The sequence below is a fragment of the Emiliania huxleyi genome (genome assembly GCF_000372725.1).
Source record: "Emiliania huxleyi CCMP1516 unplaced genomic scaffold EMIHUscaffold_40, whole genome shotgun sequence".
In the NCBI taxonomy this organism is placed as follows: Eukaryota; Haptophyta; order Isochrysidales; family Noelaerhabdaceae; genus Emiliania; species Emiliania huxleyi.
Window position 1 is genome coordinate 342,144 of NW_005198965.1, and position 23,780 is coordinate 365,923.

General features: G+C 67.7%; 7 protein-coding genes across 7 annotated transcripts; 4 read left to right on the top strand and 3 right to left on the bottom strand.

Annotated features, from left to right (window-relative positions):
• Positions 1–69: 69 nt before the first annotated feature.
• Positions 70–433, bottom strand: EMIHUDRAFT_209761 (hypothetical protein; the record flags this gene model as incomplete). Its single annotated transcript, XM_005770159.1, has 2 exons — positions 70–259; positions 381–433. 2 exons carry the CDS (start codon positions 431–433, stop codon positions 70–72), a joined length of 243 nt encoding a protein of 80 aa, XP_005770216.1.
• A 2,776-nt stretch (positions 434–3,209) lies between these two features.
• Positions 3,210–14,182, top strand: EMIHUDRAFT_464146 (hypothetical protein; the record flags this gene model as incomplete). The annotated part of the gene is made up of 6 exons (XM_005770160.1): positions 3,210–3,705; positions 5,792–6,792; positions 6,963–7,358; positions 7,722–7,862; positions 7,949–10,702; positions 10,812–14,182. The coding sequence occupies 6 exons, from the start codon at positions 3,210–3,212 to the stop codon at positions 13,944–13,946; spliced, it is 7,923 nt and encodes a 2,640-aa protein (XP_005770217.1). The 3' UTR covers positions 13,947–14,182.
• Positions 14,183–16,013: 1,831 nt separating this feature from the next.
• Positions 16,014–16,655, top strand: EMIHUDRAFT_209766 (hypothetical protein; the record flags this gene model as incomplete). The annotated part of the gene is made up of 2 exons (XM_005770161.1): positions 16,014–16,561; positions 16,640–16,655. 2 exons carry the CDS (start codon positions 16,014–16,016, stop codon positions 16,653–16,655), a joined length of 564 nt encoding a protein of 187 aa, XP_005770218.1.
• A 625-nt stretch (positions 16,656–17,280) lies between these two features.
• EMIHUDRAFT_102483 (hypothetical protein) lies at positions 17,281–19,444 on the bottom strand (the record flags this gene model as incomplete). The annotated part of the gene is made up of 2 exons (XM_005770162.1): positions 17,281–17,863; positions 18,081–19,444. The coding sequence occupies 2 exons, from the start codon at positions 19,442–19,444 to the stop codon at positions 17,281–17,283; spliced, it is 1,947 nt and encodes a 648-aa protein (XP_005770219.1).
• A 282-nt stretch (positions 19,445–19,726) lies between these two features.
• EMIHUDRAFT_427430 (short chain dehydrogenase) lies at positions 19,727–20,628 on the top strand (the record flags this gene model as incomplete). Its single annotated transcript, XM_005770163.1, has 2 exons — positions 19,727–20,389; positions 20,464–20,628. Exons 1-2 carry the CDS (start codon positions 19,736–19,738, stop codon positions 20,626–20,628), a joined length of 819 nt encoding a protein of 272 aa, XP_005770220.1. The 5' UTR covers positions 19,727–19,735.
• Positions 20,629–21,212: 584 nt separating this feature from the next.
• On the bottom strand, positions 21,213–22,460 carry EMIHUDRAFT_102485 (hypothetical protein; the record flags this gene model as incomplete). The annotated part of the gene is made up of 1 exon (XM_005770164.1): positions 21,213–22,460. The coding sequence occupies one exon, from the start codon at positions 22,458–22,460 to the stop codon at positions 21,213–21,215; it is 1,248 nt and encodes a 415-aa protein (XP_005770221.1).
• A 325-nt stretch (positions 22,461–22,785) lies between these two features.
• EMIHUDRAFT_45312 (hypothetical protein) lies at positions 22,786–23,592 on the top strand (the record flags this gene model as incomplete). The annotated part of the gene is made up of 3 exons (XM_005770165.1): positions 22,786–23,137; positions 23,257–23,302; positions 23,424–23,592. Coding segments are annotated over 3 exons (567 nt in total), but the record flags the coding sequence as incomplete, so codon positions are not given.
• Between the last annotated feature and the right edge of the window lie 188 nt (positions 23,593–23,780).

Here is a 23,780-nt window from a genome sequence, read left to right on the forward strand (position 1 = left end):
AGAGCGCGCGTTTAGATGATGTTGATGAGAGCGGAGCAACCGCGACTCAAAATAGTGGGAAGTGGAGTATCAGCCCATCGCGCCCATCGCCGCCTGTGCGGCTTGCGCCTGCGCCGCCTGCTGCCCCAGAATTTCCTGCACCTTCCCATGTACCGTCATGTACTTGTGCACGCATCTGTCCACGCACGTCGCCTCGCCGACGCTGAGCGCCTCCTCTTTGTACGTCGCCACGCACTTTTTGAAGCACTGCTCAGTCATCCTGCGATACGGCGGGACTTCCGCTGAAAGCGGGCCGCGGCATGGTGCACGGTGTGCGGGCGCGCAGCAGGCAGCGCCGGCGGCAAGCGGCAACGCGCGCGACGCGAGGAGGGAGCGCGCACTTGTTGAACATGTCGGTGATCGCCTCGAGCTCATTCTGCTGCGCGCGCTGCATGCTGGTTGGCACTGCTGCCGGGACGACGCTCACGGGGACGACGCTCACGCTGCGACGCTCACGCCGGGGGTGAGAATTTAAAGAAAAGCCTCGACCTCTGTCCTTGATCGACGACGAGAGTGGGACGGCCGCGAGGTGGCATGAAGGTTGCAGCGAGAATCGGCGAGAGACTGCGAAGAGAGATAGGAAGAGGCAGACTCCCTAGGGTGGGCGACGGATAGCGCACCACACACCTCTCCTTAAAATCCCTGTGTGGTGGCGGCGTGCCGTCCTCCCATCCCTCCCTTGGGTTGTCTGTTTTCTTTCTTTCTTTCTTTCGAAGAAGAGAAGAAAGAAAACAGAAAATCCAAGGGAGGGATGGGAGGACGGCAGCCGGCTGCCGCCACCACAGAGGGATTTTAATTAATCCTCGATCGACCCAGCCCTAGCTGTATGAGCGTTTTCTTTCTTTTTTCGACACAGTGCGGACTGGCAGCCCTAGTCTGGACGATTCTTTTGTCAGATCGACACGAGATAGAATGAGAACGAATGCGATCGAATGAGATAGACAGATATAGCGCAAATATAGCGCCAGATAGCGCCCCACCCCCGCCGCTGCGGCGGGGCGCCCCGCCCCCCTCTCTCGCCGCGCGCCTGTGGCACCGTGCTCTCTCGCCTCACTACGACCGCCTAGATGGTGCCGACGGCTGCCTTCCACGCCCGGTGCTCCTCAGTGTTGAGGTCGAAGGTCAGCTTGAAGTCAGTCGGATCGGGCTTGTGGGGGCGGATCTGCTCGTAGCCTGCCTCCTCGCCGCCGAGGCGATCGGCCTCCTCGCAGGGTGAGGCAGAGAGCGCACAGCCTGGTTGCGCATCGAGCCACTCCTTGGACTTGTGCTTGTTGTCAAGCGCCAGCCGCCACCGCTTCTCGAGCGCGATCGCCATCGGGTTGCTCGCGTGCCTCCCCTTCCAGTGCGAGTACAGCTGCGACACGGCGCTCACGCCATTGAGCACCGCGGTGGCTCTTCTTGCACGTGTCGAAGGGGCAGATGAGGACCATGGGGCTCGGGTGGTAGGCGGCGTTGCCCATCACCTTCTCCGTGAGGCCACGGCCCTCAAAATACTTGGCTCCGACCGCATGATGTCGCTCGAGGCGGGCTTCCACGAGCCGGTCACGTAGCTGCGCGTCGAGGCCGTCACGCCGTAGATGGAGCCTTTCAGCTCGTCGAGCTCGGTGGTGGAGGGAGGCCTCCTGCTTGCGCGTGCGCGGCTTGGACTTGGCCTTGAGCTTCTTGCCCACGTCCACAGCGCAGATCTCGACCTCGACCGTGACCTCCGTCTCGTCCACAAGCAGCTGGCCCAGCCGCTCGATCTGAAAGCGCGCGGTGGACAGCGTGGGCTGGTCGCGGACCTGGAAGAAGAGCGCCTGCTTGCCGCTGAACAGCACCTTGCCCTGCAGGCCGATCTTGACAGAGGTGGGAATCTCGAACCATTCGCGCAGGTACGGCTCGAGGCGGCCGCAATCCTCGGCCGTGACGATGGAGTCCACTCGCAGCTCCGGGGGGCAGCTTGCGAGCAGCGTAATGTCGAAGGTGTCCTCATCGATCGGGTCGTCCTGCTTGATCAAGAAGCGCCACTGGAGCAGGGCCGCCTTGGCGGTAGCCGCCGTCTGCACGCGGGCCACCTTCCTTGCGGCGTTCTTCTGCTCCCGCTTGAGCTGGCGCTCCTCGCGATCATCGCGTTCGCGCTGCATGCGCTCCTCGCGCTCCGCCGAATCGGCCGCGGAGCGGAGGTGCGAAATCGAGGCGGCGCGGCCCCTGCGCGCAGCCTGTCCGGCCGGCGCGCGCATGGTTCCGTAGCCCGTCTAGTGCCTCACTGACCGACTCCAGCGCCACGGTGTACGTGGCCGGTGTGGTACTGGGACTGGGCAGCCTTGGGGCCGGCGGAGACCGCCGTCTAGCGGTCGCACTAGTCTCTTTTCGTTGTTCGACCTGCTTGTTCGACGGTTGTTCGACTATGTTTTGAGCCTTAATTATTAATTAGTGTTTGGGTCTCTGAGGTCGATACTAGCGTCTGTAACTTGCCACAAGCGTGCTTTACAAAAGTCCAGCGGAGCGGGAGTCGCAGAACGGCCGTCCGCGCGCGCTGTGAACAGTGCCATGGTCGAACGTTGTTCGACGACGTCGAACACGTATCACGTAGCGAAAGAGAGACCGACGAGCAGGATCTTGTAAGGACGATCACAGCACACAGGGGAACGGGAAAAGAAAGAAAGAAAGAAAACAGACAACCCAGGGGAACGGGAGCCGATCGAGGGGTCCCGTACCATGCGGCATGCGGAATCGACCCTATCCAGTGTGCTCAAGTGCTCGAGTGCCGAAATTCTTCTTCCTGGGCGCGTGTGTTTGCTTGTGGTGGTGTGACTGCTCCTGTGGTGCGGGCGACGGCTTCTGGAAGCCGTCGCCCGCGCCTCGCCTGTCGCGTGAATCGTGTCTTGCGAGCTTCGAAAATTCTTCCTCTCGCACAACACTTAGGATGGGAACTAGCCGGGGCAGTCGGAGAAGGGGCAACTCCGTGCACTGACGGTCGGCCGTCAGAAAACACGCCTCCGTGGCTCGGGTTACACCAATCCTCGCTACCCAACGCGGCCAAAGCATATCCACCTCGAGAACCTCGAGAACACTTCGGATGTAAAATTCTTCCTCTCGCGTCACTCTCCTCAGGCGCCTGTCCTGCTGGCGGCCGCACCCATTCTTCTTCCGGCGCGCCGGAAGACTGCGTTGTTGCGTGTCCATCTCCAATGCTGATTCGCCCGCCACTGGTTGCACGGCCGCCACCGCCCGTCGCGCGAAGCTCGGTGCTATGCCGGGATCAGCAGTCGCTCGACCAGCAGGCGCTACTTGGCGACGCGTTTGTAAGCATGATTTATGGGGCTGTCCAGGGAGTGGTCGACGCGGTCCTCTCTCCCCTCGCCGATGCCGAGCCGGAGCTCTTCACCTCTACGGAGCGGCTGCCGGCTCCGGCCGCTCAGGGCGCCGCACTCGCTCTCACCTGGGTCGCCGCCGCGCTCCTTCTGCGCCTGTACGACCCGTCGCTCACGCGAGGCGACGCGGCGCAGGCCGGCACCGCCTGTATCGCCACGTGGGCAGGAGCGGTCGCGCTCGCGGAGGGTGGACTGCTCCTCCTCTCCAGCGCCGGGATCGGCCCTGGCCCGCTGGATGTTGCAGAGCTCGGCTTCCTCACGGGGTCGCTGAGCGTGCTCGCGGGCTGGCGATGGATCCTGTGGCGGACGGTCGGTGGAGGCTAACAGGGTCTCGGTCATTTACGCTTTTCCACAACAATCAACATATAATAAGCAGGAAGTGACGCCTCGAGCCGGTCCGATCGGCTCAGCCACTACAACATGTACACACTCGACGAGGAGCACTGAAATCTCTCTCGCGCACACGACGATCCGTGTACCCCGGACGCGCGCGGGGCCCGCGGGCCGCGGGCGTGTGTATAACGTACTGGTCTCAGTGTACTGACGTAGCGGTGTATACCAGGGTATAACGTACACATAAACGCACCACCCCGGGCCCGAAATCGCACAGAGACAGTCACGCAACACGGGGTCCCAGCGTCCCAGGGAAGGCGAGCAAAAACCTTATCACGCGCGCTAGACGCCGACTCGGAGGCCACCCACCGGTCAGGCGCGCAGCCGGAGAGAGAGGGAGGCGCTCAATCGCCGCACGCGGCGAGCGCCTCCAAAACGTACACAGGTTACGCGGTGTTGCGACAGAATACACACACCGATACGCACCGAAGGTAAGGAATTAATTACTATCAAAATAAGTCGTGCTCGGCAGCCGCTACCGCAGCAGCTTCCGCGGCGTATAGCATTCCCTCTTCGCGTGCCTCAGCATCCTCGACGGCAATAATAGCGTCAATCACAGCCCCACTCTTCCCTTCGCATAGCGGCCACTCTTCGGATCGCTGGTCGAGCGACCCGGGGGATGCCCCGCGCGCCTGACCCAGGCGCGAGAAACGAATCTGCGAGGCGCGGCCGCTCATGCGGCCCGATGGGGAGGAGCGGGGCGGACTACGGGGATCGGCTTCTTACGCAGCCCTTCCTTGCAGCGAGCCCCCCCCCAACCCACCCGCGCTAGGTCTCGGGTTTGACGCATGGGGTCACTCCCGCGAAACTCGTGAACTAGCCGGGGCAGTCGGAGAAGGGGCAACTCCGTGCACTGACGGTCGGCCGTCAGAAACCACGCCTGCGTGGATCGCGTCACACCAATCCTCGCTACCCAACGCAACAAACAAATCTCTCTCTCTCTCTCTCTCTCTCCCAACGCGGCCAAAGGATATCAACCTCGAGAACCTCGAGCCTGAATGACTCGGCCGTGATGATCCATCCGTTCGGCGAGTTCCTCCTCGGTCATTGGAACGCACCTTGTTAGTGCCAGCGCGCGCCAGTCCCGTGCCCAGTGTTCCGCACTTGGAGCACTTGGAGTGCAGTCGGCAACCGCACACCCAGGGCCGGGGAGCTGAGAAGCGCACCCAGCGGGCCGGATGATTGGCATCGGGTTGCGGGCAAGAGAGCCCTAGCCCAGGGGGTGCGCGTTCGCAGGGAAAGGGCCGTAAAGTAAACACGGGTCTCCGAGGGTTAGTCCGCGCTCCAGGTTTCCCCTAGCAGCGGAGCGCCCCCTCTACTCGGAGCTAATAAACACCAGACACGCACACGACGTACATCCTCACTCGACGTCACCCCTCGAGGCTTCCCGGTCTGGCCTCCCCCCCCTCGGTCTGGAGGGGCCCTCTTATCCCCTCGGTCCTCCCCCCACTCGCTTTCCGCTGGTTGGGCAACGGATGCGGGGCCCGACCCCCCCTCCTAGCCTTTTTCGGCCGCGGCCCCGCCGCCGTCTCGCCCACTCTGCCTGCTCCTGTTGACTCCACCTCCGGTGGTCCCATGCCCAACTCCTCGGGCGAGGGCGGCGGCACTGGATCGCCACGCCGCCCCTCCCCGTGAAGTGAGGCCGGCTCTCTTCGGTCGAGGACTCGTGCCCGCCCCCGCGGTCTCTCTATCGTCCTCGGCTCGTCCGTACGTCCCGATTCTACCCGCAGAGGCCGCGTCAGCTCGTCTCTCACCTCCTCCGACAGCTGACCCCAAGCCCCCCCTCCGCGCTCCTAATTCTTTTCGCGCTGGGCCGCGCCTTGCTTGATATCTATCTTATCAGCACCTTCCCCTCCACCGCCCGTCGATGGCGGAGCCTCCATTCCACCCGTCGATCTCCGAGGAGGTAGCGATGACGGCCACACGCTTGCGTGCCCGCTACGGCGCTGTTCCTACGGAGGAGGCACGAGACGACGACGATGAGAGCCCGACTGCCTCGCTGCTAGGCGGCACGGCAGTGGCGTCTGATGCATCGCGGGTGTCCGAGGAGCTCAGCTCTAGATCGTTCGGCCTCGGCGGCGGTCTGGCCACTGGACCCACGTCGCCAGTGCCCGTCTCGGCAGAGAAGGCCAAGCGGCTCGCTCACCTCCGCCAGAAGTACCGTCAGCAGGACTCCGCGCCGGACCTGTCACACGCGGCCGGGCAGAGCCCGCCATCCTCGCTCAGCGTCGACGTCCGCTCGGTGCGAATCGACCTGGGGCCGCGCGGCAGCGGCCGCGCCGTCGAGCGGAGAGAGTCGTTCCTACGGCAAGGCTCCGGTGGCAAGTCGGCCGCCTCGTCGAGCGACGCGTATGAGCTGACGCCGCGCTGGTCGGCCTACTCCCTCCCGGCGGGCGTGCACCCCTCCTCGCTCGTCCTCGTCAAAGACTTTTGGAATGCGAAGCTCGGCCAGCTCACCATCCACGCGGGGCAGGCCTGGGCCGACGAGGCGGAGCGAGGACCGCAGTTCACCGCTTTCCGTGCCGACGTGCCGCCCGCCGGCGGAGCCGCGCCGCCGCCCGACGGCGCGGTGGCGGTGTACGACTTTTGGAATCCCAACCTGCGCCAGCTCACCTTCCACACCGGCGGGCCACGCCAGGGCGAGGAGCGGCACAGCGTACAGTTCTACGCCTACCCGGCGGACGGCGGCGCGAGCCCGCCGCAGGGCACGGTGGCGGTGTATGAGTACTTCAACACAAAGCTGCGCCGCGTGACCGCACACCCGGGAGGCCCGTGGCCCGACGAGACGCGCGGCGCGCATGACGTCCTCTTCCATGCGCTTCCCGCAGAGCCGCCCGCGCCGCCACCGCCGTCGCCGCCGCCGCCAGCCCCAGCCGGCGGCGCTTGCGCCGCTTGCGCCGCCTCCTCTGCCGCGGCCGGCTCGGGATCGGGGCGCGAGGCGCAGGGCGAGGGCGAGTGGGAGGCGGAGCACGAGGTGGAGGTCTTCGAGAACGAGCGCTGGAGCTCCGTGCGCTCCGAGTGGGGCTCGTTCAACTCACCGCCCACAGCACTCTCGTCCGAGACGCTTGCCGAGGCGCCTCCGAGAGACTTGGTGTAGGCTCGAACCACCTCATGGTCACAGACCCCCCGCACTTCTGCGCTCGGCTCGGCGCGAGCCTGGGCGCCAAGCTCGAGCAGGTGCAGTGCCCCGCCCACCGCGGCTGGCGGGCGGGCGAGGGGTGGATCAAGGATCGCACCCCGGCGGCGCGCGGCGGTACCGACAATGAGGGCTGGTTCTACGCGCAGCTCTTCTCCTCCTTCGACGCGGCGCTCGCGCAGGGCAAGACCAACCCGTCGAGCCGGCGCATGTTCTGCCGGCGGCGGCGCTGGTACCGCCGCACTTCGCCGCTGCGCGCTGACGAGCGGCGCTCGTCGGTGGAGAGCAGGCACACGCTGGTGGTGCGGAGTGTGCCCAAGGAGCTGGCGGTGCCGGGCGAGTACAGCCGCTCGCTCCTCCTCTCCGAGGTTGCGTGGCGCGGCTTCGTCGGCAGGTACGTGGTGCAGACGGGCGCCAACTGGTTCCAGAGGTACTACGTCCTGCTCCGGCCGGGCGTGGCGCGGCTGAGGGAGCGAGCGGACGGCAGCTTGCCGCCGCCAGAGGCTTCCGCCTTCCCTCCTCCTCTCCCGCCCTCCTCCCTCCTCCCGCCCTCCTCCCTCCTCCCGCCCTCCTCCCTCCTCCCGCCCTCCTCCCTCCTCCCGCCCTCCTCCCTCCTCCCGCCCTCCTCCCTCCTCCCGCCCTCCTCCTCTGCCGCCCTCCTCCCTCCTCCCGCCCTCCTCCCTCCTCCCGCCCTCCTCCCTCCTCCCGCCCTCCTCCCTCCTCCCGCCCTCCTCCCTCCTCCCGCCCTCCTCCTGCCGTCGGGCCACCGCCTCACGGAGGTGCTGTCGCCCGACCACCAGGCGCTGCTGCTGCAGCTGTCGGGCGAGCCACGCGTCGCCGCCGTCGGCGACGGCAGCGACGGCAGCCCCCTCCGCAGCCCAAACATCACGCGAGGCACCGCTCTCCTCGCGGCGTCGTTGCTCTCGCCAAGCTCGTCGGGGGTGAGCCGCGAGAGAGAGGCCATTGAAAGGTCGCCTCCTCGCACCACCCTCGGCGACCCGCGCCTCGCCTCGTCCTCGCCCTCCAGGTGAGCTGCGAGAGGTCGTGGACGGTGGGCGCCGGTGCGCAGGTTCTCGACCGCGGCACGATGGAGCAGCCGTGTCGCTTCGCGCTGCGGCTGCCCGGCGACAGCGAACTCGCCTTCAACACCTCGACGCCTGAGCGCAAGGCGGCACTCACAAAGACGCTGCGGGCCGCGATCGGCAAGGCGAGCGAGATCGCGGCCGGGATGGGAGAGCTCGACATGTCGGCGCTCCTGTCGGAGAACCGGCGGCTCGAGGCGGCGGCAGTGGAGGAGGCGGCGCGCGCGGCGGAGGAGGAGGCGGAGGAGGCGGAGGAGACGACGCGGCTGATGACGGGGCGGGGCGGGCGTGCGCGCGAGGTGCTTCTCGTCACGGTGTACGAGGCGGTCAAGCTGCGCAACGCCGACGCCAACTCGGCCTTCTTCAAGGACGACAAGAGCGACCCGTACGCCGCGGTGACCGTCACGCCGACGCGCGGCCGCGCCATCACGCGCAAGACGCACTGGCTCGAGAACAACCTCGACCCGGCCTGGTACGCGTTCCCGAACGGCAAGCCCGCGACGGCCGAAGACGCGGCGGCGGGCCGCGCCACGGAGGGCGTGACGCTTGAGTTCCGGCCAGTCAGCTCGGGCGCCGCGACGCTGCGCGTGCTGCTGCGCGACCACAACGCGCTCACTTCCGACGAGGACCTCGGCTCCGTCTCGCTCCCGCTCCGCCAGCTGCCGTGGAAGGGCGAGGCCGAACTGCAGCGGTGGTTCACGCTCTCGTCGCAGGGCGCGGTCCGGCTCGGGCTGCGCTGGCTGTACGGCGAGCTGGCGGTCGTGCGCGGCGAGACGCACGACGCGCCCAACCTGAAGCGCACCCTCGCGCCGCTCCCCGCCTCGATGCGCGTCAAGTCGGACAAGTGGAGCGCCGCAGAGGCGGCGGCGGCCGCCGAGGGGAGAGGCGTCGGCGCGAGCGAGGAGCGGCCGCCCACGGGCGAGTACACGCTGCTCGTCTACGTGGCGGAGGCGCGCGACGTGCAGGGCCGCGACGCCAACGGGATGGCGGACTGCGCGCTCTTCGTCGATGCGCTCGACGCGACGGAGCGGACCCGGTGCGTGCCGTCGACCCGCAACCCGCTCTTCGACCAGACGCTCTTCTTCTCGCGCAAGGAGACGGACGGCGCCTACCTGACGCGCCGCTCCGTCGCCTTCTCGCTGTACGACATGAACACGCTCGCGCGCAAGGCGCTCATCGGCAGCTTCTCGCTCGACCTCCTCGAGGTCTTCTACGCGCCCGAGCGCACGCTCCGCTCGGCGTGGCTCGGCCTCGCCCACCCGCACAGGAGCGAGGTGCAGGCCTTCGTGCGCGTCTCGCTGCAGATGGTGGCGCCCGGCGACGCCCTTCGCCCGATGGGCCGCTTCGGCCCAAGCCCCGTCCCGGGCTCTCCAGCCGCTGCGCGGGCCTCGGCCGCCTCAGTCGCCTCGAGCACTGCGGCGGGCGCGGCTGCGGCGGGCGGCGAGGCTGCTGGCGAGGCTGCTGGCGAGGCCGCCGGCGAGGCTGCTGGCGAGGCTGGCGACGAGGCTGACGAGGGCAGCGTCGTGCTGATGCCTCCGTCGGTGCCGCAGCGCATCGTCTTTTTGGTGGTGTCGCTGCGGCGGGCCGAGGGGCTGGTGCCCAGCCAGAGCAGCAAGAGCCTGCTCGGCGGCCGGCGCGAGGGCATGGACGCGTACGTGCGCGTCTCCTTCAACGGGCACCGCGTCCGCACCAGCCCGGTCTCGTCGCGCAACCCGGCCATCCTGACTGAGTTCTGGCTCCCGGTCGTCGAGCCCACTTGCGGCAACCTGATCACCCTCGCCGTCGCCGACGCGTCGGCGGGCTCGGCCGCGGGCGGGCTGGTCGCGTCGACCGTCCTCTCCTTCGCCGACGTGCCCGCGGACGCGGAGCCAGAGTACCGCTGGCTGCAGCTCTACTCCCCCTTCTCCAAGCGGCACACCTCCACCGCCGCCGCGTCGGGCTCGGCGGTCGGCGCGGCGCCCGCGCCCCCAGACGCTGCCGAGAGCTCGGACAACGGCGGCGGAGGCGGCGAGGAGGCGGCGGGCGAGGCGGCGGGCGAGGGGGTCGCGCGGGCGCACGCGGCGACCCAGGCGCGCGGCGAGCCGCTCGGCTGGTGGCGCGGCGCGTTGCTCCTCGGCCTCAACCGCGCGCCTTCCGAGCCGGCCCTCGAGCTGCGCAACATCCCGTACGTGCGCGATCTGCCGCCCTCGCAGGCGGGCGCCTTTGGCTCCGACCACGGCGAGCCAGACACGGACGAGTACGCGCTGCGCGCCGCGGTGCTAGTCGGCTCCGACACCCTCGCGGGCAAGCGGCTCTGCGTCTCGCTCCACTGGGGCCCGTATGTCTGGCTGTCGCCGACCGCGCAGGCCGACGCGGGCTCCCTCGTCGAGTGGTACGCCGAGCTCCGCCCGACCGGCTCGCGCGACCTCAAGGTCTCGCTCCCGGCGGTGGAGATCTCGGACCAGCTGCCAGACGTGCTCGTGTACCTCTGCCACGACACGCGCCCCTCGAACGCCCTCTCCGCCGCCCTCGACGCGGCGGACCTCTCCCTCGACCGCGGCCTTAAGCGCGTCGGCTTCCTCCGCCTCTCCGCGCCGCAGCTGCTCGCCGCCCGCGGCCAGATGGAGCCCGCCTGGGAGCTGCTCGACGGCTACGACTCGGGCGCGTTTGGCGCCGGCGCACGCATCCCGTCGCTCCGGCTCTGCGTTGGCATCGCGCCGGTGGAACGGCCCGAGCCCGAGTACGTCGAGGCGGCGCAGGCGCCGCGCGGCTGGACGGCTCGAGATGCGAGATGCAGCCGAGACCCAGCAGAGAGTGGGTTCCCTCTAGGCGCTGCGCGGTTTCACGCTGCCGCCACCGAGCATCAAGCTGCCGCTCGAGCTCCGGCTGCACCTCTTCCAGGCGCGGAGGCTGCCCTCGGCGCCCGACACGTACGCGCGCCTCTCCTTCATGGGGCACTCTGTCAAGAGCGACACCGTGTACGGTTCGAGCAACCCGCACTGGTACAAGACGCTGCGGCTCGAGGTGTACTCGCTCGAGCCGGAGACGGCACCCGACGCCGTGCTCTCTCTCCACGCCAAGGGCGGCCGTCTGCTCGGCATGGTGCGCTTCCGGCCGGCGGACGCGCTGGTGCTCGACTACTCGCGCGACGAGCAGCCGCCGCTGCCGGAGCCGCGCTGGCACGCCCTCGAGCCACGCGGCGGCGTCGGCGGCGGCGGCGGCGAGGAGGTCCTGCTCGTGCTCCAGCTCCTCTCGCTGGGCGGCGCCGCCGGCTCCGCCGCCGGCTCGTCGCCGCCGATGCCGATGCTCCGGCCGAGCAGCCGGCGCGCGTTCGTGCAGCTCATCGTCCTGGGCTTGCGCGAGCTGCAGCCGCACCACCAGCCCGCGGCGCGCAAGCCGTGCCTCGCCCTCTCCACCGGCGAGTCGGACCGCGTCGACGCGGTCCGCAGGACGTCGCGCTCCAACACGCCGTCGGCGCGCAACCCCAACTTTTGCGAGCAAGTGCTGGTGCCGGTGGACTTGCCGGACAACCACATCTTTTGCCCCAGCCTCGAGGCGCGCGTGCTCGACGAGCTTTTCGGCGGCGTCGCCGCCCTCACGCTCGGCGTCGCCTCGGTCGACTTCTCGGCGCGCATCCCGTGGCAGTCGCGGCGCACCCTCGAGTACCAGCGGCGCAGCGTGGTCTACGAGAACCAGTTGTACAACGCCGCCAGCGCTGCGTGGGTGCCGACGATCGCCGTGCCGCCGCCGTGGTCGGACCACCGCGGCGCTGCCAAGGAGAAGGCGGAGGCGGTGCTGCGCGGCGCCGAGTGGGAGTGGGCCGACGAGTGGACCGTCCAGCAGTCCAAGAGGACCGACGGCAACGGCTGGGAGTACGCGGCTCGCTTCGACCAGCCGCATTGGGCGCCAAACCCGCGCGTCAAGGCGGTGCGGCGGCGGCTGTGGTATCGCGTGCAGCAGCTCGTCAGCCGCGACGTGGCGAGGAGCAAGCTGCGCGAGGGAGGCATGGTGGCGGTGCTGGTCGGGCTGCGGCCCGCGCGCTCGGGCCGGCTGTCGAGCCGTCCGTCGGGTGGCGGGGGCGGCGGCGCTGTCCCCCCGGGGAAGGGGGCGCCCGGCTGCGCCAGCGTCCGGGTCAGCGAGCTCGGGGGAGTGGGGGCTGGAGAGAAGGCTGGAGAGAAGGCTGGAGAGAAGGCTGGAGAGAAGGCTGGAGAGGGGAGCGATGACGAGGACGAGGAGCTCGTGCCCGACTGGCTGAGCGGGCGAATGGAGTGCCCGGGCGAGCTGGAGGCGCTGATCGAGGAGCGGCCCTTTGAGCGGTGGGAGGTGCTCGCCTCGGAGGGCGCGAGCGCGGTGTGCGGCTCGCTCAAGGGGCTGCTGCGGGTGGTGCGGCGCGAGGAGGACGCGCCGATCGCCGAGCTCCCCGTGCCGCTCGCCGAGCTGCTCACGCCCGCACTGCACGTCGTGCGGCTCTACGTGCTGCGCGCGGAGCACCTGATGCCCGCAGACGCCTCGGGCACCAGCGACCCGTACCTGCGCATCACGCTCGGCGACACGACGATCTCGACGCGCGAGCGCAAGATCAGCCGCGTGACGGACGCCGAGTTTTACGAGCGCTTCGAGCTGCGCGCCACGCTGCCGGGCGAGGCGGAGCTGCGGATCGAGGCGACACACCGCGAACCCTCGCCCCCCCCAGGCCTCTCGCATTCACAGCCGCCTGACCGCCGCGCGATTGGTGATGGCCAGGTGATGGACCACGACCTGCTCGACAGCGACGACCTGATCGGCTACACCAAGGTCGACCTCGAGGACCGCGTCTTTAGCCGCGAGTGGCGCGAGCTGGGTGAGCGCACTCCCGAGTGCGTGTGGGGCCGTGGCGCCGTCCGTGACCGCCGCGTGGCCTTCCCAGGCGACCTCAAGCCGCTCGAGTGGCGGCCGCTCCACTCCCCCTACTCGAACAACCCGCAGGGCCGGCTGCAGCTCTGGGTGGACGTCTTCCCGCTCGACGTCGAGGCGCCGCCCCCGCCGCCGTGCGACATCGCCCCGCCGGGCGAGCAGCGGTGGGAGCTGCGCGTCATCGTGTGGCGCACGCGCGACGTGCTGCCGCACGACTACTTCACCGAGATGAACGACCTCTACGCCGTCGTCGCCTACGGCACGGCGCCGGCGATGCACACGGACACGCACTGGCGCTGCCGCGACGGCTGCGGCTCCTTCAACTGGCGCTGCAAGTTCCCGCTGCGGCTCGGCCACCGCCGGCGGGTGGACGAGCGGCTGACGGTGCAGCTGTGGGACCGCGACGTGCTCAAGTACAACGACAACATCGGCGAGGTGGTGGTGCCGCTGCAGCGCTTCTTCGCAAAGGCCTTCCGCGCGCGCGTGCAGCAAGCAAAGGCGGCGGCCGCCGCCGACGCGGCGGCCGCCGTCGGGGATGACGGCGCGTCCGCCGCCGGCCGCGGCCGCAAGGGCTCGTCGGCGCTGAGTGGCTGCCAGCTCGAGGGCGACCCGGGCCTGCGGCCGCCGTCGGAGACGAGCGTCCGCACCGCGCTGGCGCGGCTGCTGAGCGAGAGCGCCGCCCCGCTCGAGTGCGTCTCTGGCGAGGCGCAGAAGCTCTGGCTGCCGCTCCACGCAAAGAGCGGCGCTGCCGGCCGCCCGAAGAGCGCCGGTTGGGTCGAGGTCTCCGTCGAGCTCGTCCCCGCCGAGGTGGCGGAGGCCTTCCCGGCGGGGGCTGGCCGTGCCGAGCCGAACGATATGCCCAAGCTGCCGCCGCCGACCGGGCGCGTGCGCTGGTCGTTCAACCCACTGCGCAATATGTACTACATCCTCGGCCCGAAGCTCTGCGCCAAGTTTGGCTGCGCGGCCTGCCTCACCATCTCTTTGGTGGTATTTGTCGTGCTGCTCGTACAGATGGTGCCGGTTCTCGCGGCCAACCTCGTGACCGAGCTGCTGCTGGCGCCGTGCGGGTGACCGGGCCGCCGCTTTCGATTACGTCGTTCTCACTACTCTAACACAGCGCGCGCTTCGTCTCTTGGTCTCTTTGCATCGCATATAAGGCGCACGCAGTGAGAAAGTCGTCAGCATGGCCCAATTTGCAGCATGGTCGTCAGTTCAGAGTCAGTACTAGCCCCGTAGGGCGCCGACAGGACAGGTGTGTTTTGTGTCACTTACGTGGTGGTGTGTACATACAAAATGCATGCACATGGATATACAGCAAATTACACTGACATACCCAAGCAGGAGAGGTCGCAGGTCGCAGCACGCGCAGGTGCCCAGGGGAGATACAGGTATCAGAGTCGAGCTCGACACAGACCCAAACGCAGAAACGTCCCGCACGTGGCGTCTCCACTAGTCGATCTTGCCACTCTCCGCCCGCACACTCGCCCTATGCACCTCACCAGCCCCCAAGCTTAGCTTGGGCGCCAATCGCCGGAAGCCTTCACTCCAGACTCTCCAGAGCAGCGAGAAGTCGGGAGAGTGTCGCTGTCCGGGGCGGGGAAGAGCGGAGATGAAGCACTGCGTCAGCCTGTGGAATGCATCGTGTTCTCGCCCGCTGGTGGCTCCAGCAGCAACCCCTTTTGCAACCGCAGCCTTGGCCTCCTCGAGTCCGCTGCGTGACTGTGCCACCGGCACCGGACCGGTGACTGCCCTCGTTCCTCCGATGGCAGGGCGAACTAGCATTGCGCGTCCTCCTCTCCCTCCATTGTGACTCTGCGTTGTCTGCAGCTTAACAGCAGTATATGTCATCAGAGAGACAGCGGCGGCGTAGGGTTGGCATTGACAGCACTCTTCACGATAGGCTGGCGGCCGCCCTTCTCAAAGAACTGCATCACCAGCATCTCGTCTGCAGATGGCATCCGAGACCAGTGCGTCCTCGCTGCCACCTGCTGAGGTGACGTTGCCTCGAGGCGTGAGAGTGCCGCCTCGAACTCAGATTCCGCATCATTATGCTCAATCTCAATTTTCGGGTCCGGCGAGAACGAAAGGCGGTTTGATGAGCGCGCCCGCGCAAGGGCGCCCTCGCGCGCGGTTTGAGGAAGATCGGGCATGTGTGTCCGAGCACGTAGGGCCAGCCGACGCCGACAGCCTGAGGCAGGGGCGCTAATGGCGCAGGGAAGTACGGCGAAGGTATGCGACTTCGCGATGCATGAAACGACCAGAATCCGATTCATCACGTCTTGTCGGCAAATTTACAAATTACCCGTTTCCCGGGAACCCCGACGAGGGATCCGCCCGCGGCCTCTTATATGTGTGCGCGTGTCGTTCGTGTGTGTGTGGAGAGTGTGTGAGGACCTTTTCCCCTTCTCCGTTTTCGCTGCCAGACAGACGACGAGTGGCTCTGGGTATTCGTCCTCCTCCTCCTCGCCTTGGTCGTGAACAAAAGAGAAAAGTAGTCCGCCATGCGAAGAATGATACTTGGATACGAGGAAGGATCGAGACTTCCTGAGCCGTGCACATGAGAGAGATTTTAGGAAACCAACAAGAACTCACGACTCTCACAGTGATTTGGGCAGCTTAGCCCTCAGCCGAAGCTGGGGCCGGTCCCGTAGCCGAGAGAGCCCGCGCCGATGAGTTCGACGCCGGTCGGGGGGGTGAGAATGGGCAGAGCCTCGGGCACCCACGCGTACAGTCTGTTGCGGGCAACGAATTTTACAACACAAGGCGGTCGCACAGCACGATTCACGCGACAGGCAAGGCGCGGGCGACGACTTCCTCAGAAGCCGTCGGTCAAGCGACAACCTGCCTCCAGCTTCTCACTGAAAGAAAGAAAGAAAACAGAAATCCAAATGAGGGATGGGAGGAGGACACGAATTAAAATTAAATAAACGGACATCCCAAGCTAGGGCTGTGGGTCGAGGACAGACGCCCACCTTTGCAGGATTTTGCAAAAGCGAGGGGGGGGGGGGGGGGGCGCATCGCCGCGCGGAGAGGGCTGGGCACAGGGCACAGGGGATCTCTCTCGCATATAGGAGAGACAGAATAAGTTTTTTTCTTTTTCATGCCTTGGCCGACGGGCCGAGAAGCTTCTTTGTGGCGATGCGGCTGGCAAGCCTGTTGCTGCTTACGCTGCCCCCGGCAGCGCAAGCATTCCGTGCTGCCCCGACTCCCGCCAGCGCGCTTGCCTCGGACTTCCGCGGACCGCTCCCTGCTTCGCAGCAGCGGGCGGCCTCGAACGAGGCAGCAGGACTGATCCCGCCGTCTGCTCAGCATCGGAGTATGCCAGGCGCGCAGATGAGCGCGCCGGGCGCGGATCACATGGGAGTTGGCGAACTGCTGCGCGAGTACGGCCTCGTTGCGATTCTCTTCCACTTTTCCGTCTGGATCACCTCGCTTGCCGCTGTCTACGCCGGCGTCTCGCTCGCTGGGCCGGAGGTGCTTTCGGGGCTGCCGGACTGGATCCCCGGCGAGGCGCAGTCGGGCGGCCAGCTTGCCGTCGCCCTCGGTGTCGTCGAGGTCGTCGGCCCCGCCCGACTCGCCCTCACCGTCGCCGCTACGCCGGCCATCTCAAGGCAGGCCCGCCGCATCCCACTCGCGCGCCTTGCGCTGCTCAAGGCGGAGCGCGTGGGTCGGAGGGTGCTCGAAAGGTGAGTTGAGCGCGCATGAGCTCGATGTAATCGTGACACGATGGTGTGTGGTGGTACGGCAAACATAGTGCGAGCCAGGATGTCTTACGGCTAAAAATGGGGACGACGAAGAGCGGCGCGCGGAGACGAGCGCGCAGTGGCACCTATTGGTATTGCTCTGGCGGTCGTCGTGGCCGCTGCGCAGTGCGCTGCCGGCTCCCGGGTGCGGCTCCCGGCCGCGCGGCGCGGCGCGTCCTGGGCTCGTAGTCGTACGCGCTGCCGCGCCGCGGGGCGCGCCGCGCGCGCGGACGCCGGCGCGCGCATGTGAATGACGGATCGTTGATCGATGATGCCATCTGATATCAATGCGAGACGAGATCCGACCTCTCGAGGATCCGACACGCACATGAGACATGTCTGACATTTTGAGAACGAGCCCTCGACGCTCGAGACCTCACAATTTCAATTAATCTCTGTGTTGTGCGCTCGTGAGTCGTGTGTGAGCTCTGTGAGTGTGTGTGGACTGTCTCGCGGGGGTCTCGGAGCTACAGCCTCTACACACCACCTATACGTTCTAAGCCCTAAAGCCGTACGTATCGGTCCCCTCCTACGTGACACCCTCCCACACACATACACTAGCTACACACGTGGGGCTGCACACCACACAACAAACGCGTTGCGATCGTCGGATCGACAAAGCACGCTCTCGCCACGCGTTGCCCTTGCCGGAAGGCGCAACCTCAGACGTGCGCCTGCCACTCCCCCTCGAATCGCACGCGCAGCATCGACCGCAGGAACTCGTCCTGCTTCTCGGGGTCGGCGACCTGTACAGCGCCGAGCAGCGTGCGCGCCTCGGCGAGCACCTCTCCCACCACGCCGTCGCTCGTCTCGCCGCCCGGGCCGGCGTCGATCAGCCGCAGCAGCCGGCGCATGCGCTGCGGGAACAGCGCCGCGCCGAAGCGCGCCGCCATGTGCTTCTCCAGGTTGCGCCTGACGAGCGTCAGGTCGTGCGCCGAGAAGACGTCCGGCACGCGCTCCTTCTTGGTCGAGAGGCTCCAAAACGAGAGCGAGATCGAGAGCGCGTCGTCGTTGCGCAGCCAGTGGAACCAGCCGTAGGGGAGGAAGACGAGGTCGGCCGGCTGCAGCGTCGTGTACTGGCCCGAGGCGGTCGCGAAGGCGGGGAAGGCCTCGAGGTCGGGGCGCGCCACGTCGACCATCGACTGGCGGTCGCACGGGTGCGTGACGGGGAACGGGTACAGCTTCTCGTACTCGACGAAGGGGAAGAGGAGCAGCTGCTTGCGGCCGCGCACCTGGAAGAAGAGGCTGTGCCGCTCGGTGGTCTAGGTTTGTCTAGGAGGTGTCTAGGAGGTGTCTAGGAGGTCTAGGAGGTGTCGCCTGGAAGAAGAGGTTGTGCCGCTCGTCGTAGTGCGCGTCCGTCTCGGCGCCCTGCATGCCGATGAAAAGCTCGTTCGAGTCGGGCAGCCCCCATCGGTGCCGGTTCGAGTTTTGCAGCAAAAAGGGCCAGTTCCAGCTCCGAAACTCCTCCGCCAGCTCGGGGTGGCCGCTCATCGTCTCCTGCAGGTAGAGCCGCTCGGCCGAGTCGCCGGCCGCGAGCCTCTCCGCCTCGGCCAGGAACTCGCCAAACGAGAGCGACGCCTCCTCCGTCGGAGGCTCAAACCCAAACGCGCCGCCGCCGCCGCCGCCGCCGCCGCCGCCGCCCGGCGCGGTCCGCGCTCCCGGATCGTCGTTCGCCCAGTAGCGGAAGCGTCGGCCGCGCGCGCGCTTGACGAGCACCGCCTTGTCGCCGAGCAGCGCCTCCACCTTTGCGTTGTCCGACCAGCGCTCCACGTCGACGATGTCTGCGCCGGTGAGGACGACTGGCTGATCCGCCTCGACGTACCGCGCCAGCGTGTCGAGCGTGGCTTGGCCGCCGTCGCCAAAGGGCTCGTGCGCGATGGGCCGGTAGTGCGCCGGCCAGGCGGGCGGCGACAGCGACATGGGAGCCGGTGGGGGCGGATCTGGCCGCGGCAGCAGCAGCTCCGCCAGTGCGCGAGCGACCGCCTCCAGCTCGGGGCGGGACGGCTCCGGGTCGCCGCAGCACTCTGTGAGTCCCGCCCCGGCGACGACGGGGACGGCGCTTCCGACGGCGGCGACGGCGGCGACGAGCGTGGATGTCGCGAGGCCGCCCTCCGCAGGGCAGCAGACGTGCGGGAAGGAGGACGGGTCGAGGACGTCCAGGTCCACGTGCACGTACGCTGCGCCGAAGCGGCCCTTGCGGAGGGCGGCGGAGAGCCTGTCCGGGAGGGAGCTGGCCGGCTCAGCGGAGAGGAGCGTCACGGCGTGCGAGTCCACGTAGTCCTGCTCTGGAGGGTCGAGCGAGCGCGCGCCGACATAGATGAGCTGGGACGGCTCCAGCCGCGACGGCAGCAGCTGCAACAGCTCTGGCGGGCCGTCGCCGAGCAGCGTGCGGACCGGCATGCCGTGGAAGTGGCCGCTCGGAGAGGAAGCGGGAGTGTTGAGGTCCGCGTGCGCGTCGAACCACACGACAGCGAGGCCTGGCCACAACCGGCTGGCCCTCGCCACGGGCACCACCTCGACGCCGCAGTCGCCGCCGCACGTGAAGACGCGTGCGGACGGCGGCAGCTCGTCGAGCTGAGCGCGTGCCACCCGCGCCTGGCGCGTGATGGCCTCCAAGTGGCGGACACACTGCGACTGCCCTTTCGCATCGACGCCTGGATCGCAGCTGTTTTCCGCCTCAAAGATTGGCACGGCAGAGACGCTCGAGGGCTGGAGCACGCTCTCGACGATCGCAGCCGCGGCTCGACCGCCGGCGAGGTGTGCGTGCGCGTCGCTGCCTTGCCACTGCGGGAAGCGGAGCAGGTGGATGGGTGCCGGACACGCCATTACTCTTCCTCCCGCTCCTGGGCGGGGTCCTGCACCCGCGAATTCTCCTTTTTTCCGACGTGAATTGGCGCACACTAGCACGACTGACTACTTCACTACTCACTCGCAACTCCTCTTAAAGAAAAAAAGAAACAAAGAAAGAAAACAAACAACCAAGGGAGGGATGGGAGGACGGCACGCCGCCACCACACAGGGATTTTAAGGAGAGGGGTGTGATGCGCTAGCCGCCGCCCACCCTAGGGAAAGAAAAGCGGCGAGCATAAAACGCGCGGCATTATTTTGTGTGTAAAAATGTCGCTGCTAGCGCTCTGCGGCCTCCTCCTCGCCTCGACGGCGTCGGATTCACCGCGGCGCCGCACCGTCCTCGTCACCGGCGGCGCCCGCGGAATCGGCGCCGCGTGCTGCCAACGGTTCGCGGCCAATGGCGACCGCGTCCTGGTACACTTTCGAAGTGATCAGCGTCAGGCAGAGGCGGTTCGCGAGTCGCTTCCTGGGACCGGCCACGCGATCATCCAGTCTGCACTCGACGAGGCGGGTGCGCCGGGGAAGCTCGTGGCGGACGCGATGGCGGCCGTTAGCGATTACGGCGAGGCGTTGGACTGCATGATAATCAACCACGGTGTCTATGAGGAACATCCAGTCGAGACAACATCTGCGGCGGACTGGTCTTCGTCGTTTGAGCGCGTGCTTCGCACCAACCTTGCAGCGCCCGCCGAGCTTGCCTTTGCCTTCGGAAGCGCCGCTCGCGAGAACGGGCGCGGCGGCGCTGTCGTCTTTGTCTCGTCTCGCGGCGCCTACCGCGGCGAACCCATCGCAGCCGCTTATGGCGCGAGCAAGGCGGGCCTCAACTCGCTGACCGGCTCCCTCGCTCAGGCCTTCGGGCCGCACGGCATCCGCGTCTCCGCCGTCGCACCGGGCTTCATAGCGACCGAGATGGCAGCCGAGGTGCATGATCCGCACCTCTCTCCAGAGATCTGCCACAAACCGCTCTCTCCCTCATGTGCCACCCTCCTCGCAAGGTGCTCGCCTCTCCGCGCGGGGACGATATCCGCAGCCAGAGCCCGTGGGGACGCGTGGGGTCACCGGAAGAGGTGGCCGCCGCTGTGTTCCACCTCGCAAGTCCGGAGGGCGCCTGGTCGACGGGCGCAGTGCTCGACTGCAACGGTGCGTCGTACCTTCATTGACACCCCGAGCTCCCCCGTCCCGTCGACCTTTTGTTTGTACCAACATATTCGATCGAGATTCATGATTCTTCGAAAGAACATATTGACAACACGCACGCTCGAGCCCCTCGAGCGCGGACTGCCCCGACTCGTGAGTCGTGTGTGTCACTCAGAGTGTTCGATGTTCGTCGAGGCTCGAGCGTCGAGGCGCAGCCGCAGGCGGGGTTCGTCGTTCGTCGCGTCTCGCTAGGACGAGCGCTCTTGCGTCCGTTCCCCGAGCGGCCTGTTCTCTGTATTATAACAGCCTCACACAAGTGTGTCAAAGACTAAAGACGTAAGAGACCAGAGAGAACACAGAAACGCATCAGAACAGATGTGCGATAGCGGACGCCAAGCCGAGCGGGACTTATTATACTCTGCCTCGGCGGGGCTGTGCTTGTGGGCCTGTGCGCTGTGGCCTGTGCGCGGCCGGCGTGTGCACCGGGTCACTCGTGGCGTGTGAGTCTAATGATTCGGCGCCCCCCCGCAAGCGCTCTGTCGGCTCGCGCGAGAGGTCGCCGGCTAGTCGCTGCCGCGGCGGACGCTGCCCCGTCTCCTCAGGCTCTTCACCAGAGCACGGACGCGCACCCGCACGCGACAGCGCAGAGGGAGAAGTAGGCGGCCCACTCGATGGGCGGCGTGGGGTGCGCCGAGAGCCCCTCCCACTGCCCCCTGGCGCGGTCCCAGAGGGGCAGCGGGTCAAAGGCGACGCCGAGGCCAGCAACCACGGGGGCGAGCAGGCAGCCGCCGCTCGCGGCGAAGACCGACGCTGCGACGGTGGCGCGCAGCGCACTCGCGACCGTGTCTCGCCTCGCCGCCTCTTCCCTCGCCAGCTTCCACCGCTTTGCCTCCGCCTCAAAGGCGACCGCCCTCCGGCGCGCCTCTTCGGGCGGCGCCTCGAGCGCGAAGAAGAGGCCCGCCTTCTCCCGCGCCGCTTCGAGCGCCTCCTCCGTCGCCCGCGCCCTCGCAACGGCCTCCGGCTGCAGCACGCTCGCCGTCGCAGTCTCAAAGGCGACGACGAGCGTGGCGGTGACGAGGACGGCAGCCGCGGGCGCAAGCGCCGCTCGCACCGTCAGCAGTGTCGCGGCCGAGTTGGAGATGGCCTCCGCGCTCGAGGAGGCCTGCGCCGCGTCAAAGCACGCCGTGGCCGCCGCCGCAGCCGCCTGCCGCAGCCACGTCTGCAGGTAGGTTTGCACGACGCCCTGCGCCCACGCGCAAGACGCGAGGGCACCCCCGGCTGCGAGGGCCACCGTGCTGGCCTGCCTCGCCCCGTCGCTCGACTGCTGCACCACGCGCACCACCCGCTCCCCCACGCCCGCCTCGTTTAGTAGCACGCGAGACACGGCGGCGACTGGAGCCGTCCCGATCAGCAACGGGCTGACGAGCGCCGAGCAGCGAGGGCAGTCCGCATCGTCCTCCGGCACGGCGCAGTCGTCGCCGCACCGCCACAGCTCGACGGCCGCCATCGAGAAGGCACCGGGCACGCCCCACACCAGGACCTGCGCTAGGCCGAGCGAGCCTCCGCCCGCAACGCCGAGCGGATAGAGCGACGGCGAGTGCATGTTGAGAACGGTACACACCTCGCCCGTAGCAACGAGGTGGGCAGCGAGGTTGAAGAGGAGCGTGCCGGTCACATACCACGGCGTGAGTGGCAGCCGCTCCTCCTCGTCCGGCACCGACTCAGACCGCGCCCGGGAAACGACCGCTCGGAAGTGGCGCAGTGCGTCGGCGTCCGCAGTGGGCGGTCGCGCGCTGAGCGGGAGGGCGGAGGTTGCGAGGAACGGAGCCGCGAGAGCAAGCGAGGATAACCGCATCGTGATGGAGGTCGGTGTCGTTGAGGTACCAAAGCCCCGGTGATGAGCTGGTGCTCAAAGGTTTTCTTTCTTTAGCGTTTAATGACATTGCGGAGGAGGACTGCTGACGGGGTTTGCGATGAGGAGCGATCCGAACGTGGTTTTCGAATTATTTTCCGAGCCAGGCGAATATTCTTGCGATGAAAAAAAGAAAAACCTAGCAGCGTCGCGAGGATTCTCAGCCGAAGATCTGAAAATGCTAGGCCTGCTCGCCGGGACGGCCCTCGCGCTCACCCTGCCCGCCGCGGGGCCGGCATCCGCCATCGCCCCCGTCGCCCGCGCCCCCGCCGCCGTGCCGGCGCGCGCCTCGCTCAGCATGGGCGCCGTCGGCGCCGACGACTTTGTCCCCGATATGCAGCGGCGCACCATCATGAACCTGGTGCTGCTCGGCGGCGCCGGCGTGCCGGTGCTGTGGCTGGCGGGCGGCTACATCTATTTCTTGGTCCCGCCGGGCGGCGGCGGCGGCGGCGCCGGCGTCACCGCCCGCGATGCCCTCGGCGCCGATGTGATGGCTGCCAAGTGGATTGCGGCCAACCCGTACCCGGGCCGGGCGCTGGTCGAGGGCCTCAAGGGCGACGCCCACTACCTGATTGTCAAGGAGGACAAGACCCTCTACGATTTCGCGATCAACGCCGTCTGTGCGCTGCCAGCCGCCGCCCCCTTGCTCTCGCCCCAGCCCTGCGGCTTGGTTAAGAGGCTGCAAAGGGGAGAGGTTCTGGCGGCGGAGCCGACACGCGCGCCCACCCCCGCCGCGCAGGCACGCACCTCGGCTGCGTCGTCCCGTTCAACCGCGCGCAGCTCAAGTGCGCGCCCCCGCCCCCTCCGCCTCGCGACTTGTGGCCCCCGCCGATCGCTGCGCCGCGCAGTGGTGATCGGAGGATCGGCCGCTCACGCTTCCCCACCGTTCGCCCGCTTCACCCGCAGGTACATCTGCCCCTGCCACGGCTCGCAGTATGACTTCAACGGCAAGGTCATCCGCGGCCCGGCGCCGCTCTCGCTCGCGCTCGCGCACGTCAACGACGTCGACGGCAAGGTTGTGCTGTCGCCGTGGACCGAGACGGACTTCCGCACGGACCTCGCGCCGTGGTGGAAGTAGAGGCGCAACCCCGGAGGGCGCCCCCCTCCTCCGCCCGCTGCCCTCCGGCGAGCAGTGGCGGGGGGGGCGAGACTTCCTCACCTCAGCCGTGTGGAGCCCGCTGCACCCGTGTTTACTTGAGCTCTTCCGAGGCTTCTGGATGTCTGTGCGTGCGCGAGGGAACAGAGTGGCAGCTTGAGAGGAGA